The sequence below is a fragment of the Manis pentadactyla genome, chromosome 1 (assembly GCF_030020395.1).
Source record: "Manis pentadactyla isolate mManPen7 chromosome 1, mManPen7.hap1, whole genome shotgun sequence".
NCBI lineage: Eukaryota > Metazoa > Chordata > Mammalia > Pholidota > Manidae > Manis > Manis pentadactyla.
Window position 1 is genome coordinate 70,847,871 of NC_080019.1, and position 18,434 is coordinate 70,866,304.

General features: G+C 36.4%; 1 protein-coding gene across 3 annotated transcripts in view; it reads left to right on the plus strand.

The window, feature by feature from the left end:
• The window catches only part of ATR (ATR serine/threonine kinase), a 142,396-nt gene that overhangs the window by 28,081 nt on the left and 95,881 nt on the right, over positions 1-18,434 (plus strand). For all 3 annotated transcript variants that reach the window (XM_036877351.2, XM_036877350.2, XM_036877354.2), the window contains 7 exons: positions 37-137; positions 314-485; positions 1,929-2,099; positions 3,838-4,032; positions 8,492-8,677; positions 12,287-12,379; positions 13,862-13,992. In XM_036877351.2, coding sequence (XP_036733246.2) covers positions 37-137; positions 314-485; positions 1,929-2,099; positions 3,838-4,032; positions 8,492-8,677; positions 12,287-12,379; positions 13,862-13,992 — 1,049 coding nt within the window. The remainder of the gene's footprint in view (positions 1-36; positions 138-313; positions 486-1,928; positions 2,100-3,837; positions 4,033-8,491; positions 8,678-12,286; positions 12,380-13,861; positions 13,993-18,434) is intronic.

Consider the following 18,434-nt stretch of genomic DNA (forward strand, 5'->3'; position numbering starts at 1 on the left):
AAAAATTTCTTCAACTAGTTCATTTTATTGTTCTAGCTTTTTGTCTTAAGAATGAAGGAAGCATATACACATGCTCAAATCTCAAGAAATAATGAGTTGAAAGATACCTTGATTCTTACAACAGGAGATATTGGAAGGTATATTTAGCAGCATTTATATACTATTTTATTATTTATTTTGGTCATACTTTTTCATTTGTCTAGTGTTAGAAGTGGTGATATAAGATACGATATAGAGAAAAATATGATATCAGTATGTATTTATTTGTGGGTTTCCATTTCTGAGACAATGATAACTTTTTTTAAAATTTTAGGGCAGCAAAAGGAGATTTGGTACCTTTTGCTCTTTTGCACTTACTGCATTGTTTATTATCCAAGTCAACATCTGTTTCTGGAGCAGCATACACAGAAATCAGAGCTCTCGTGGCAGCTAAAAGTGTTAAACTACAAAATTTTTTCAGCCAGTATAAGAAACCCATCTGTCAGGTGAGAGTCAGCAATCAGCCTTGGCTAAGGAAATAGCTGTATTGTGAAAATGTTTTAAAGGAATGTATATGTGTGTGTGCATTAAACAATACATGTTTTCTAAATGGTGTATTCAGTTTAAGAGAACCTAAATCTTTGCAGTTTTTTTTTCCTATTTCCTCCACCCACCCCAACTCCTTCCCCATGGTAATCACCAGTCATTTCTCAGTATCTATGAGTCTATTGCTGTTTTGTTCATTTTGTTTTGTTTTGTTTTTAGATTCCACAAATAAGTGAAATCTTATGGTATTTGTCTTCTCTGCTTGGCTATTTCACTTAGCATAATACCCTCTAGGTTCATCCATGTTGTTGCAAATGTCAGGACTTCTTGTTTTTTTATGGGTGAATATTGTTCCATTGTATATATGTACCAATCTTCTTTATCCATTTATCTGTTGTTGGCACTTAGGTTGCTTCCATATCTTGGCTATTGTAAATAATGCAGCAGTAAACAGAGAGATGCATATGCCTTTTCAAAAAACAGGTTTTTTTTTCTTTGGGTAAATTCCTAGAAGTGGAATTACTGGGTGGTATGGTATTTCCATTTTTAGTTTTTTGAGGAACCTCCATATGCCAGTGGCTGCACCAATTTACATTCCCACCAACAGTATAGAAGAGTTCCCTTTTTCTCACATCCTTGCCAACACTTGTTATTTTTTGTCTTTTGGCTAGTGTGCATTTTGACTGGTATGAGGTGATACCTCATTGTGGTTTTGATTTCCATTTCTCTGATGATCAGTGATGTGGAGCAGCTTTTCATATGCCTTTTGGTCATCTGTATGTCTTTTGCAAAAATGTCTATTCAGGTCATCTGCCCATTTTTTAACTGGGTTATTTGGTTTTTTTGGTGTTGAGTAATGTGAGTTCTTTATATATTATGGTTGTTAGTCCCTTATTGGATATATCATTTATGGATGTGTTCTCCCATATTGTAGGTTGCCTTTGCCAGTTTTATATTTTAGCATCTTGGTCTGATGATACAGATACAATAGAAGAGTGGAAAGTTATCTTATAATAATATGTTGAATTATTGTGTTCTCTTATTAATCTGTTAAGAGATGCCTTTCTTTTAGGGAAAAACTATATGGCTTTATATTATGGATAAGGCATTTTGTTTTAAAAAAGGCTGATTGAATTCATGGCTGAAAAGTTAGGTTTTGTTAAAATACTGGCTTTGCCTTGTGTCAGTACTGTAATCCTTAGCAGAATATTCAGGTTTCTTAACTAAGCCTGGTTACTTCATCTGTTAAAGGGCAGATTATGACATAATCTACCTCATTAAGGTTGTTATAAAATTTAAATGAACTAATTTAGGTTATACATTTAGAATACTGTCCTTTATGTTAACTTAAAAAGTATTAGTTTTCTTCCTTGTATGAAAATTAACAAATCATTTTGCTCTAGTTTTTGGTAGAATCCCTTCATTCCAGTCAGATGACAGCACTTCCTAGCACTCCATGCCAGAATGCTGAGACCCATAAACAAGATGTGGCTCACCAGAGAGAGATGGCCTTAAATACCTTGTCAGAAATTGCCAATGTTTTTGACTTTCCTGATCTTAATCGTTTCCTGACTGTAAGTTGTGGTATAGTTGATTTAATTGAGGGTTTTCAATTCAATAATTTGTGTTTATTCCATTCTAGAGTTTCTAAAAATCTGGCAATGCTCTGAGGAGCACATAGACTCTAGATTTTCAAATTACATTTTCTTTTGACTTTGATATAATAATGTTACTTATGTTATAAAACTTAAGTTCGTGTTGATTTGAGTCACTGCTGTATATGATTAGGTATCCTGAAAGGTTAATACCAATTGGTTAATGGTGATTAATTCAGTTGGCTGAGCCCTTACATCTTCAGTGCTCTGATGAGTTCCATTGGTAATGCAAACTCTAATATGGTCATTTCTACCCTGAAACAGTTGGAGTAATAGTGGTGTTGATGATCTTGTGTGAATTCGGATGACAGAATTTGTAGTGTGGAGTGGTTTGGGAAGCCTTTGAAAAGTCATTAGGACTGAGGTTTGCAAGATGGGTAGAGTAGATTATCTTCTTACCGCTTCCCAAAGCTAGTTTGTCATTACTCTTAGTTAATGAATTATAACAGTAATTCATACAGAATTTTTCCCTATGGTATTATTATATTTTAACAAAATTAAATTGCTTATAAATGGAAGGAAATATGATAGTATGCAGAAGGAACCACAACGATAGGAACCACAACGATATTCTTCCTTTTTCATTCAGTAAGTCCACTCTGGGAAACAAAAAGTACAGCTGTTCACCGTGACATTTTCCAAGTAGCAAAACTAAACAACCTTGAGAAGAAACTAAGTGTCTAATATTTAGGTCATAGAATATATTGTAACCATGAATATAATTGTGAATAATTTTGTGGAAACTACCTTATAATGTTTTTACAGACTTGTAGATGATTAATGTTAAGTTGAAAGACATAGCACAAGTACAGTATAAGCATCTCTGAGGGCAGGGCCTCATGTGCATTCACCTTCATGTCTCCAGTGCCTAGGATAATGACCTGTTGCAGGTATTCATTAGATATGTGTTGAATGAATAAATGAAGGGCTAACCATTTTATGTTCGGAATTTTAAATATATTTTATGAACAAGATCTTAAAGGAAATAGACCAAAATTAAAATAGATTTGTTACTATGTTGGGATGGTAGATGTGTTAAAAAGGTTTTCTTTAATATTGCAGCATTAACTTTTTAATTTAAAAAGTTATTGCATTCATGGTTGCTCTTGCTATTGTCTAAATCCTACTTAGATCAAATAATAAATAAGGCTTGAAGCATGAGTTTTTTTTTTTACAGTATCATTGATATACAATCTTACGGAGATTTCACATGAACAATATCACGGTTTCAGCATTCACGCATATTATCAGGTCCTCAGCCCTCCTATTGCAGTTACTATCTATCAGTGTAGTAAGGTGCTGTAGACTCATTACTTGTCTTCTCCAGAAGCATGAGCATATTTTAATGCATAGTCATGAGAAATTATCTTCTTTTCTTGTACATTAGCTTATTTATTGTCTGTCTCTTCCCCTCTACATTGTCAACTCCATGACATCAGGGCTCTTGCCTATTTTTTTACTGCTTTATCTGTATATGTAGTATAATGCCTGAATCATAGTAGATGCTCAGGAAATAACTGTCGAATGAATAAATGGTAAATCTGAATTCAAATATGTCACATGTGGACTCCAAATTTGTGTGGCATGTAAAATCTTTTTGCACACTTTATCACCTGGAGAGATGTACTTTTTAGTAATTATAGTATTTCTTTTTCAGAGGACACTACAAGTTCTGCTGCCTGATCTTGCTGCCAAAGCAAGCCCTGCAGCTTCTGCTCTCATTCGAACTTTAGGGAAACAATTAAATGTCAATCGTAGAGAGATTTTAATAAACAACTTCAAGTATATTTTTTCTCATTTGGTCTGTTCCTGTTCTAAGGATGAATTAGAACGTGCCCTTCATTATCTGAAGGTAATTAAATATTTGTATATATTTTATTCTTGTGTTTAAATTAGCAGTATAGGAAAGCTGTTATAACATTCGTCTAGAAAGGAGAGTGGGTAATTTATAGCCTTTCCTAGAGTAATGTAAGCTCGAATGGTATTATACAAGTAAGCTTTGTCCTGGGGCTAGCTGAACATATTAAGTAGAATTATTCTTTTCTTAATTTTCTATGATCATTTCACCATAATGGAATATGATAGTTATCCATTCATCAATCAGGTTCTTAGTTGATTCATTTTAGGATTTTTAATTGATTGAAGCTATAAGTTGACTATTAATATGCAAGTAATTATATCTATAGGAAAAAGCAATCTCTTTCAACTGGTATAATGTCAACATTTAATTTAGTGACTTAGTTTCCTAATTACAGTTTAGTCCAATTTTTTGCTAGTTTTTAAAATTAAAATTATAGCTTGTGCTTGCTTTTTGGTGTCATAACTAGCAACAGTGTCTTTGAGGAATATGCTAGTACATGGGAACAGGAGAACCTGTCAGATATGTATATGTAACTCTAATGTTTTTTCTGGTATTAATTTATTTCATGCATTTCATGATATGGCCATAGTAGATCTCTTTTCATAGGAGAGTTGTTGAATATTCAGTATATTTACTCATTTTGAGAAAGAAAAACCTCTATTGTAGCTTACTTCTTGTCGGAAACTTTGCTAAGCAATTTATATGGATCATTTCATTTACTCCAGTACCCCAGTGAAATAGAGGTACTATTATTTTTCATTATGGGTGAGAAAACTAAGGCAGAGAGAGGTCAGATTAGGTAGCTTGTCTGAGTCATAGTCAACTAATAAGTGATAAAGCTGTAATTTAAAGTCTTAGCAATGTGACCACAAAGACCACACAGGACTTTTTATTTTTTTTTTGAAGAAAATATTCACATATCATATATTCGATAAGGGATCTGTAGCTAGAATATATAAAGAAGTCTTGCAATTCAGTAATAAAAAGATAAATAACCCAATTTTTAAATGGCAAAAGATATGAATAGACAGTTCTCCAAAGAAGATATACAAATGTCCAATAAACACATGAAAGGATACTGGACATCATTTGTCATTTAAAAAAATGCAGATTGAAGCCTCTAGGTTGGCTACAGTTAAAAAGTCAGATAATAACAAGTGTGGACAATGTGGAGAAGTTGGACCCTCCACACACTGCTAGCAGGAAAAAAATGGAAAACAGTTTGGCCGTTACTCAAAAAATTTAACATGGAATTACCTTATAACCCAACAATTCCACTCCCAGATACATACCAAAGAGAAATGAAAACATATGTCTACACAAAGACTTATACACAGAAATTTATAGCAGCATTAACCATAATGACCAAAAGGTGAAAACAACTCAAATGTCCATCAACTGATGAACGGATAATTAAAATGTGGTCTATCCATACAATGGAATATTATTTGGCAGTAAATATGAATGAAGCACTGATACATGTTACAACATGGATGAACCTTAAAAACATTGTGCTGAGTGAAAGGAGATAGACACAAAAGGTGACATATTATGTTATTCCATTAGTATGAAATGTCTGGAATAGAGAAATCCAGAGAGGCAGAAGTTAGACTAATGGTTGCCTGGAGCTGGGTATGAGTGTGGGGGAAGGGGAGTGACTACTCACGGGTACAGGGTTTCTTTTTTGGGGTGATGAAAATGTTCTAAAATTGATCATGCTGATGGTTGTACAACTCTGAATATCCAAAAAAACCCACCTGAATTATACACTTTAAATAGGCACATTGTATGGTATGTGAATTATAGCACAATAAAGTTTTACCCCTGAAAAAGTAGTTCTGGACTCACCATCTCACCGTGCTTCAGGGTGTGGTAGCAGAAGACCACTGGGAATAGTATTCCAGCTCTTACGTGTACTTGCCCTGTCATAGGTACAGGCTGATCCCAATTCAAGGAGGTGGGTACAATCCTCCCACAGGCTCAGGGAGGGCTGGAGAACCGCACCAGCCATATATACCATAGGAGGGAAATGGGACTGAAGTGTTAACTGCTCAGAGTCCCTGCCCACAGGAAGCCATGTCCACAAGGGTTGTATAGCAGTTTTAGGGTCACAGCAAAATTGAACAGAAGGTAGAGAGAGTTCCTATATGTTCCTGTCCCCACAGCCTCCCCCTTTATGAATGTCCCACACCAGAGAGGAACATTTGCTAAATAACTGATGACCTGACACTGACATGTTATCACCCAAAGTCCATAGTTTATATCAGGGTTCATTCTTGGTGCTGTACATTCTGTGGGTTTGTACAAATGTATAATAACATGTATCCACCATTATAGCATCATACAGAGTAGTTTCATGGCCCTAAAAATCGTCTGTGTCTAGCCTATTCATTCCCCACACTCCCTCAGTCCTTGGGAACCACAGTGGGATGCTTTTAAGCAGCAGCATGAAAGTGCTCTTTGGCTCAGAAGGTCCTGGGCCTACTGGACATAAAAAAATGAAACCAATCACACAGCTAAACTAGTACTCTACTACATGGGTTACTTCTGGCCTGTGGGATGTGGTTGTGAAGGAGGGCACAGGTGAGGAAGAGAATTTCCTTTTAACTTTATACATATGATTGACGTTTGAAACAAATTTACAATGAGCATGCATTACATCACATTTCAAATTTAAAACGACAAAATCATTTTCCTTTACCACAGCTTAACAAACTTAACAAAGCTTAACTGGGTGGAGAAATTCAAGGTGATTTCATTTTCTTACCTGTACTTTTCTTTCTTGCTCATTTCAACAAGGAACATGTATTACTTTTGCAAAAGTTGTTTTTGAATGTCACTTAAAAACCAAAAAAAAAACCCAAAAACCAAACCCCAGCTCAAAACAAAACACAGTCCAGTGGCTTTGGTCTCGTGGCCTCCTCACTCTTGCCTGGCTGAGGCTGTCTTTGCATTGCTGCTGCCCCAGCCAGCATCACCCTGGAAGGCATAAATCACTAGAGAAGCAAGGTCAGCATGACAGGTCAACAGAGAGGCTGGAGGGCAGAGGCTCTGCTGGAGCAGATGAGCTTATGGCTTTGCTTTTACTGGATTTTTGTTCTGTGGGAGAACCACCTCTGGCATGAGATTTCTGAGCAGCTCTGAAAACAGCTTTTCTGCTCCTGGAAGACCTGCTTTTTGCCTGATCAGGCCTAGTAGGTGCAGGATTAATGTTCACTTGAGTTAATAATTAATGTTCACTTAAATGTCAGAGAATTGGGATGGGAGAGGGTTGCTCTTAGCAAATGGTCCAAGTATTTAGGAATGCTCTGAGTCATTTTTGGGAATTACCCAAAGAGGTCTCTGCTTCCTTCTTGCAGCCACAGGGGTTGATGTTCCAGAAGAGCAGCCCACAGTCTGACACTGTCCAGAGAAAAGTCCTGTGAGCTCTCATGTTGAGCAGCTCCAACCAGGAGCATTTGCCTCTTTGTCTAAATCCACATAGCAAGTGGCCTTAACCCAGGATGCAAAGCCATTTGTTCAAGGAATAGTCTTGCTATCAGTACTGTTCTCGGTCCTGGAGATATCTCATTAGGTGAACAAGACACCATCACCTGTCCTCTCTTTGACTTGATGTTTTGGCAGGGTTCCCAGTATGATCCTGGGGGAGACCCATAAAAACCTATTTGAGGCAGGGAGCTGGGGAGATGTATTTGGAATAACATCACTAAGTGATCAGTGCCCTTGTAAGAACTCCCATGGGGAGCACACTGAGGTACTGGGAGGGAGTGAAGAGATCGGGTCCCTAGAGTCACCACCATCACCCCTCTGATTAAGTGCCAGGGTTCCATTTAAGTGCATGACACGCATCACCACATTTAATCTTTGCTTCATTCTCCGATGTAGAAAAGTGCCCAGAACACTGCCTGGCATGTTGCAGGTGCTTGAGAAGTATTTGCAGAATGAATTAATTTAATTCTCATAGCAAGTCCTATGAGGTGGATACTGTTATTACCTCATTACAGGGATGAGCAACTTAGGCCCTGGGATAAGTATCTTTCCTAAATTACACAGTTGTCCAGAGATCTGATCTGGGGAGGTCTCCCTGCTGCTGATGAGACCTCAACTGGGAGAGGGCTCTTGACTTTTCCAGCTTCTAGAGACTGCCTGCAGTCCTTGGCTTCTGGTTGCATCACTGGACTACTGTTTTTGTCTTCATCTCAGGACTTCCTTTTTTAAAATTGTATTTCAAAATGAAGTCTGATCATTTCTCTTCATTGCCCATAGCCCATGTAAGACCCATCAGGAGAGAACAAGATTAGAATCCTTTTCTTGTGCCTTTGGAAAATACCATTAGTAAATTTTGTTACCTCCTGATTTACTAATAATGTGTTAAAATGAGTATAGTTATTTCCAGGATGTTAATACAGAGAACCCCCCCCCCTTTTTTTTTAATGTATCTTTGGATTAGAATGAAACAGAAATTGAACTTGGGAGCCTGCTGAGACAGGATTTTCAAGGATTACATAATGAATTACTGCTGCGTATTGGAGAACACTATCAACAGGTTTTCAATGGTTTGTCAATACTTGCTTCATTTGCATCTAGTGATGATCCATATCAGGGCCCAAGAGATATCATATCACCTGAACTAATGGTAAGGAATATATTGTATGGTTTTTTTTTCCCTCCTTTTTATAACTTAATTATGAAATGGTGAAATAGCTGCTTAATTCTTTTTCCAAATGCTAGAGATTTGTTCAAATTTTAGATTGAAGTTTTTGTTTTGAAAAAGTTGATGATTTAAATTGTATAGCTACAGCAAGGCATTAATAACATAAAGCAGTGTTGAAAAATAGGCATTTTCAAATGATTTTAGGTTTTATTTTTTTACATAGTAAAAGTTTAAGTTGGCACAGCATACTAACCTTACCAGTTTTAACTATATTTAAAATCTGTTTTTGGATTTAAGGAAAGTTAGAAGATAAGCCATCCCTTTTTATCTTTCCCTATCTTAAATCTGTATGGGCAGTCACTTTACTGCCTTATCTTTTCATCTAAGAAAATACATAAATCCTCAAGCTTCCTATTTTTTCCTTTTAACTGCCCTCGTTCCTTCAAGAGACTCAAAGGACTATTATAATAACAAAGTATCTCGAGAGAGTTCAATCTGTTTTCTCATTTCCCAATCATTATTTGGTTCATTCTAGTCTGAATCTGTTTTCACTATTCTAGTGAAATTTTTCTTGTCAAAACCAAAATCAGTCGTCTTCTGTCAATCCAGTGGTTACTTCTCTTATCCTGTCTTATTCAACCTTTCAGTAACATTCAGTATCACTGGCCATCCTTTCTATATGTGGATGTAATACCACATTTTCTTGATTTTCTTTTGGCTTCATTGTCTGCTCATTTTTAGTCCTTATTGGCTCTTTCCTTCTACTTTATCTAAATGATAGAATTGATTCAGTATAGGTAAGGTCTTTTTCTCTACTGAAATTCTCTCCTTAAATGAGAGAGAATCTGGTCTCAGCTGGTCCTTTGCTTTAATATGATATTATTTGGGTGATTTCATTTCAGTCTAGACCTGTCCTGAGCTTTGGACTTGTAGGTTTATGCAAATTGGGTGCTAGCAGGAAACAGATGGCACACACAAAAATGTTTAACTGAAAATAATTTAATAAAGGGGCTGTTTTGATTGCTGTGGCTTGTTAAGAGAACCAGCAGGGAATGTTAAGGAACCAGGAATAACAGAACATTGTGTTCCACTTAGTTCTAGGCAAGGAAAAGAAATGGTGTTACCAGAACCTGGTTGAATGCTAGAACCATGGTGCAGAGAGAGGGCTGTCTTTGTAGAGAGATATAGTCAGTGCCAGAAGCATCTCAAAACAAGAGAGGGCAGGAAATACTAACGCCACACTCTCTCCTCCTGACTAGTGTTTTCCCCATTTGGTGCTTCTTGTTGACTGAATTCAATGGGAAGTCAGAGGGAAAGGAATCTTAAGTGAGAATATCTGGTTAGCATCCCAGGCACAGAACAGGGCAGAAAAGGGCAGAGCATGGATGTGAGGGTGAGAGAGAATGGCAAACAGACTGTCCGACTTCTTCTCTGTCATATCTACTTGCCTGTCTTTTAAGAATCTCAAGTCTAAACATAACATGTATATTAGAAATCTTTTTTTTTCCCTCCCTATCCTGTTTCTCTTTTAGTCTTCCCTATCTCAGGAAATGGTACTACTATCTACCTAGTTAATAAAGACCTGGGAAACATTCATGAGGCCATTTCCTTCATCCTTTATAATTAAGTATTGGCAAGTCCTATAAAAATATCTTCCTATCTCTGCTGTTACCATTGTGGCATTGTTGCCAGTCATACAGGTGATATCATCTTTCTCTAGGACAACCATAAAAACCTTCCAACTGTTTTCTCCTTTCACTCTTCCATTCCTACATCTTTACTCAGTTATTTACACAGCATTCAAAGTGTTCTTCATACAACTTAAACTTCTATCAGTCCCCTGCTCAAATTACTTCTATGGTTTTCATTGTTCTTAAGACTCTACATGATCTTAATACTATCTTTCCATCCTTATATTGTGCAACTCTTTTCTTCCTTTCTTCCTATGTTTCAGAATTGTTTCATTGTGTTTCTTAAACATGGATGTCAATCTTTTTCCTGCTTCAGAGCTTTTGCACTTGACAGTCTCTCTACTTGGAATAACCTCCTGGAACTTTCTCATTCTTTAAATCTCAGAGTTTCCTTATCACCCTATCTAAACTCCCTCATGCCAGATTTTCTTTTCCATGTGATCATGTTTATTTTCTTATAGCCCTTATCACAACCTTATTTCCATATTAATTGTTTAACATCTTCCACTCATATTACTCTCTTATGTAACTTTACAAAGAGAAAATGACTTTGTTATTTCGTATACCTGTACCTGGCACAGTATTCTAGGCATATGTCATAAATATCTGGTGAGTGGCAGGTAAATGAACTATTTGTCTAAGGGCAAGAGCTTTAAAATTAGAATATTAACACAGACTACTTCAGTGTCATCTATATCAGCTTATTATTGAAGAAGCATGGAATGCAACAATGCAATTAGTGAGTTGTGATTTATTAAACCTACATTGAGTCTCAGTTTAGAAGTTTGCAAATTAAATCTAATTTTAGGCTTGGAAACATGAGCATTTGTACTTGGCAAGAGAAAAGTTTATCCCAACATCTAATCTGGACAGACATGTTGGACATCTAATTTCCTGTCTATCAGGTGCTAGTACACACCCTCCTACCTTTCTCTGCCCCTTGCCTATATAGGTAAACTGGAGATCCTTAAATTAGTGCCTCACCATCCAGCAAGCAAACTTTTCTTCTGGAGTTGGAAAATACTTCCATTGCTACACCTCCCCAGCTCTTCCTCTTTTTACTGCCTGTATATAAAGCTTTTTAGAGAGAGGAATATTCTTTTGTTTTTTTTGCAGAATATTCACATTCCCAGTTTGTAAATAATATCAAATTTAAAACTTGACTATATTCTAAGTGCTTAAAGCATGTTATTTAACCTCTACAACATCTGTGCAATAGGTACTTTCATTGTTCCTATTTTACAGAATCAGAGGAATTAAGCAATTTGTCCAGGATCATACACTACCTAGGAAGCATACACAGTGTATGTGTAAATGTGAGAATTGGGATTCAAACCCAGGACTGGCTGACTTAAAGTTCATACCATGTCCTTTGTGACCCTCTGTCAGGAAAGAATGGACTCTATTCATTTCAGGAGACACAGGGCCTTGTACCCATTTACTTATATTAACTTGGGGGATATTGACCCCTATGTCAGACCATTGTTCCAGCAGGGTACTTTTCTCCTTAGTCCTTTTTTCCCCACCTCAGCTATAAATGCTCAAGGTAAGGATGGTCACTTGCCTTTTATTCTTCTTCTCCTCAAGATCCTCTCCACTATAGATCCTGATGTGAGTCAGATCCTCAGGATCCCCTTCCTCAGGACTCAAAAGCTCATGGTGTTATTATAGAGCACCATTTAATTATATTTCATCATGGTGATTATAAATCAGTTTCACTAATGTTTTAAATACTGGATGTGCAAATATATGCTTTTGGAGAAACTTAATTCGTCAAGTGTTTATTTCCAATATTCTAATATAGTCAGGTAAAGTAGAAATGTCAGTTAAATAATTAAAATGTTTATGCAATTTGATCTGTATAAAACTTATATACACTATCTGTTTTGTTTTTTCTTAGGCTGATTATTTACAACCCAAATTGTTGGGCATCTTGGCTTTTTTTAACATGCAGTTACTGAGCTCCAGTGTTGGCATTGAAGATAAGAAAATGGTAGGTAGTGATATGAGTTATGAAGTGCTAGAATAGAACTCACATAGAATATCTATGACTTCTTCTAGTTACAAATATTCAAAGATAAAAAATAATAGAACATATTATATTCTGTATTCCTGAACAGCTTATATAAGCTTTTAGAGAGTTTAAAAAAAGGAATTATATCATTTACAGGTATTTGTTGATAAGTGACAGAAAATCCAACCCAAACTGGCTTAAAGGAATTTGTTGGCTCTGTAACGAAAAGTGTAAGGATAACACAGTTTAGAGCATAATTTTGGGTACAGTGTTCTCAAAATTAATCTCTTAGCCAAAATTATCCTGACTGGCTCTACACTTAAGTGCCAGGTGATGGCTCCAATAGCATTAGGCTCATGTCGCCATGACATCTAGCTCTATGGGAAAAAAAGATACCAGTACCTGACCTCAAACAAAAGTTGTATAATTGAATTCATTGGTCCAAATTGGTCTGATGTGGGTCGTGGTCCCTGGTATTTACCAAAAATGTTAGGTTATAGAAAGTAAAATACTGTAATATTTGTCAGTTTGTTTAAATGCATTTGGCACAATGAAGTTACATTATGATTGCTGTTAACAATTGCTCACTGCTGGAAATTTTTGTCCATAGGTTGAGATAGAATTTTAGATACAGATTAAATTTCTCCTTTTATTGCTTTCTACCTCTGCAGTCAGTAAAATTATAGTAAAAACCTATGAATGGAAGCTTTTATTTCAGTCTGTACTCCCCTTCTCTTAATAACCTTAAGGAGCCAAGACAGACATGATAACAATACTAAAGTGTATAAATTTCAACAACCAGTACTTCTTACTTTGGTGTCAACTGGTAAATTTAATCCCCCAAACAATTTCTATTCCATCTGCATAGAATCTTTCTTATTGTTATCCGAAGTGAGAGAATGACCTCCAATCTAAGAAAATTAGAATTTGTGTTTAAACCTTAAGGACCTTGCATGTTTTGGCGCATAGTTAAGGTTAACTGGAGAGTTTCTTTACCCTTTCATTAGAATCTAGAGCTGGTGGTATAAGTCTGATTCTGTGTATTATTTTCTGGGTATGTTATCAGTTCCTTGTTTGTTTTACTAAATTGAGAGTATTTTGAATTTAGTACCATTAGGACAAAATGCATATGCTGCATAGCATTTTGTGGTAGCTATGGAGAAAATAAATAACAGATATTATGTTCTTAATAAAATTGAACATAATTGTCCTAGAGGACCACCAGGACCAAAACAACAAATCGTCTTCAAGGGGGTAAAAAAACAAACACAAATTGTATTTTTCAATTTTGTAACTCTACATAAGAAGTTTGACAAAATGAACTGGCCAACACTTATTAGACATTATGTTGTTAAAGAGTAGATACTCTGAGATTAGGGTGGTAAGCACTTGTCCTTTGGGCTCATGTGCTCTTGCTGGCTTTTTTATTGGCTTTATTTTGAAGCTCCAGTTATTTTATAGGCCTTGAACAGTTTGATGTCTTTGATGAAATTGATGGGACCCAAACATATCAGTTCTGTGAGGGTGAAGATGATGACCACACTGAGAACTGGCCTTAGATTCAAGGATGATTTTCCTGAATTGTGTTGCAGGTAAATAAATGACTGCCTGAATTCATTAGATTTTTTTTTCATTCCATAGTAGCACTAACTTAAATTCTTATCTCTTTGAGGGATAAGATAAAACTGTAGATAATAAAGAGAGAGAGCCTATTTGTATTGAAAGGGAATGTGTTTATATCTTTGAAAATATTTTAGTATGAAATCTTTAACATACTAGGTGTTAGAATAGTATAATTAACCCCTGCATACCCATTTCCCAACCTTAACAGTTATCAACATTGCTAATGTTATTTAATCTATCCACCTCCACCTTTTTTGTTAGTTGGAATGTTTTAATGAGAACTCCAATGTCATACCATTGTACTTGTACATATCTCAGATGTACCTAATGGACAAGGGCATTTGAAAAAATATAATCGTCATGAATTATTATTCTTAGCAGACTTACTAGGAATTCCTTAATATCATCTAAAACTCAGTGTATATTCAGATTTCCCCAGTTGTCTTGATATTTTTTCCAAATATGTTAGTTTGTTTGAATTAGAATCCAAATAAGGTACACATATCACACATTCGGTTGGTTTTTTAAGTATTTCTTTTAAACAGATTCACCCCTTTACTTCCCTTCCCACACTTTTTTCAGGCCTTTGAAATTTTGACATGCAGGATTTTGGCATGTTTTGCTTTGTTTTTGTTTTTTAAGAGTTCGTTTCTTTTTATTTGGGAATAACTGTAGTCAGTTTTCATTAATGTGGAAGTTGATTAATGCTAAGAATCAAGGTATAGAATAAAGGTGATACCCATAACGACACTGTGGTTTGCTTTTTTTAGTTATAAAATTTTAATAATTTCTTTCCCTAAAACATTCATAGCAGAGGTGTTCATTTCACTTGTCTGTTTTACCTCTAAATAACACCACAGTTACTGGGATTGCAAGAGGTAAAGAAATAAACCCATTAACTCAACATCTGAAATTCTGAAAGAAAAGTTGCATGCGAGCATGTCTTACAAAGTGCTTAAAGCTCAACTTAAGACCTATAGTTGATTGCTAACTTAATTTCAGCATTGCTGTGAACAAGACTAAATTTAGTTTAAGCTTCTTGGAGGTCCTTTTTTGTCCTTAGACTGTAACATATTGGAGATGGAGAGTCAGAATAACATGTTCTAAAGTCATGTGAAGTAATTCTTTTCTGCATGTGTGTGCCACCAACTTGATACTCAGGTTCAATTGTTTCAGATGGTTTAAAAGTTTTAGAGGTTGCTTTTTCCCTCTGTTTTATTTTATTTAAAAATCAAAACGTTATGTTGTCCCAAATTCAAATTTGTGTAATAAGGTACACTTAGAGAATCTGTCTTCATTCCTGACCCTGTAGGTATCTATTTTATTAGCTTCTGAATAATTTCCCTCCACCTTTTTAAAAAAAATTTTTTATTGAGGTATGATTCATATACACTCTTATGAAGGTTTCACATGAAAAAACAATGTGGTTACTACATTTACCCATATTATCAAGTCCTTGCCCATACCCCAATGCAGTCACTGTCCATCAGTGTAGTAAGATGCCACAGATCCACTATGTGCCTTCTCTGTGCTACAGTGTTCTCTCCATGGTCCCCCACACCATGTGTACCAAACATAATACCCCTCAATCCCCTTCTCCCTCCCTCCCCACCCGCCCTCCCACACACCTCCTCTTTGGTAACCACTAGTCCCTTCTGGGAGTCTCTGAGTCTGCTGCTATTTTGTTCCTTCAGTTTTGCTTCATTGTTACACTCCACAAATGAGGGAAATCAATTGGCATTTGTCTTTCTCTGCCTGGCTTATTTCACTGAGCGTAATGTCCTCCATCTACATCCATGTTGTTGCAAATGGTAGAATTTGTTTCTTTCTTATGGCCGAATAGTATTCCATTGTGTATATGTACCACATCTTTATCCATTCATCTATTGACGGGCACTTAGGTTGCTTCCATATCTAGGCTATTGTAAAAAGTGCTATGATAAACATAGGGGTGCATATGTCTTTTTGAATCTGAGAAGTTGTTTTCTTTGGGTTAATTTCAAGGAATGGGATTCCTGGGTCAAATGGTATGTCTATTTTTAGTTTTTTGAGGAACCTCCATAGTGCTTTACACAATGGTTGAACTAGCTTACATTCCCACCAGCAGTGTAGGAGAGTTCCCCTTTCTCCGCATCCTCGCCAGCATTTGTTGTTCTTAGTCTTCTCGATGCTGGCCATCCTTACTGGTGTGAGGTGATATCTCATTTGATGGGAATTGCATTGAATCTATAGATTGCTTTAGGCAGGTTTTAATTTGCATTTCCATGATGATTAGCAATGTGGAGCATCTTTTCAGGTGTCTGTTGGCCATCTGAATTTCTTTGGAGAACTGTCTCTTCATATCCTCTGCCCATTTGTTAATCAGGTTATTTGCTTTTTGGGTGCTGAGGTGTGCAAGTTCTTTATATATTTTGGACGTTAACCCCTTGTCGGATATGTCATTTACAAATATATTCTCCTATACTGTAGAATAACGCCTTTTTGTTGTGTTGATGGTGTCTTTTGTCGAACAGAAACTTTTTAGTTTGATGTAGTCCCATGAGTTCATTTTTGTTTTTGTTTCCCTTGCTCGAGGAGATATATTCAGGAAGAAGTTGCTCGTGCTTATGTTCAGGAGATTTTTGCCTATGTTGTCCTCTGATAGTTTTATGGTTTCATGACTTACATTCAAGTCTTTAATCCATTTTGAGTTTACATTAGTGTATGGGTTAAGCAATAATCCTGTTTCATTCTCTTGCATGTACCTGTCCAGTTTTGCCAACACCAGCTGTTGAAGAGGCTGCCATTTCCCTTGTATATCCATGGCTGCTTTATCGTATATTGACCATATATGGTTGGGTTTATATCAGGGCTCTCTAGTCTGTTCCATTGGTCTATGGGTCTGTTCTTGTGCCAGTACCAAATTGTCTTGATTACGATGGCTTTATAGTAGAGCTTGAAGTTAGGGAGCGTAATGCCCACAGCGTTATTCCTCCTTCTCAGAATTGCTTTGGCTATTCGAGGTCTTTTGTGGTTCCATATGAATTTTTAGAACAATTTTCTGTAGTTCCTTGAGTAGTGCTGTTGGTATTTTGATGGGAATTGCATTGAATCTATAGATTGCTTTAGGCAGGATGGCCATTTTGACATTATTAATTCTTCTTATCCGTGAGCACTGGATGAGTTTCCATTTATTAGTATTTTCTTTAATTTCTCTTAAGAGTGTCTTGTAGTTTTCAGGGTATAGGTTTTCCACTCCCTTGGTTAGGTTTATTCCTAGGTATTTTATTCTTTTTGATGCAACTGTGAATGGAATTGTTTTCCTGATTTCTCTCTCTGCTAGTTCATTGTTAGTGTATAGGAATGCCACAGATTTTTGTGTATTAGTTTTGTATCCTGCAACTTTGCTGAATTCAGATATTAGATCTAGTAGTTTTGGAGTGGATACTTTAGGGATTTTGTTGTTGTTGTTGTTGTTGTTATCATTAATCTACAATTACATGAAGGACATTATGTTGACTAGGCTCCCCCCCTTCACCAAGTCCACCCCAAAAATGCCATTACAGTCACTGACCATTGCATAGTAAGATGCTGTAGAATCACTACTTGTCTTCTCTGTGTTGTACAGCCCTCCCCATGTACCCCCCCACATTATACATGCTAATTCTAATGCCCCCTCTCTTTTTCCCCACCCTTATCCCTCCCTTCCCACACACCCTCCCCAGTCCCTTTCCCTTTGGTAACTGTTAGTCCATTCTTGGGTTCTGTGATTCTGCTGCTGTTTTGTTCCTTCAGTTTTCCTTTGTTCTTATACTCCACATATGAGAGAAATCATTTGGTATTTGTCTTTCTCTGCCTTGCTTATTTCACTGAGCATAATACCCTCTAGCTCTATCCATGTTATTGCAAATGGTAGAATTTGTTTTCTTATGGCTGAATATTATTACATTGTGTATATGTACCACACCTTCTTTATCCATTCATCTACTGATGGACACTTACGTTGCTTCCATTTCTTGGCTATTGTAAAAAGTGCTGTGATAAACATAGGGTGCATCTGTGTTTTTCACACTGGGCTGCTACATTCTTAGGGTAAATTCCTAGATGTGGAATTCCTGGGTCAAATGGTATTTCTATTTTGAGCTTTTTGAGGAACCTCCATACTGCTTTCCACAATGGTTGAACTAATTTACATTTCCACCAGCAGTGTAGGAGGGTTCCCCTTTCTCCACAACCTTGCCAACATTTGTTGTTGTTTGTCTTTTGCATGGTGGCGATCCTTACTGGTGTGAGGTGATATCTCATTGTGGTTTAAATTTGCATTTCTCTGATGACTAGCGATGTGGAGCATCTTTACATGTGTCTGTTGGTCATCTGAATTTCTTCTTTGGAGAACTGTCTGCTCAGCTCCTCTGCCCATTTTTTAATTGAA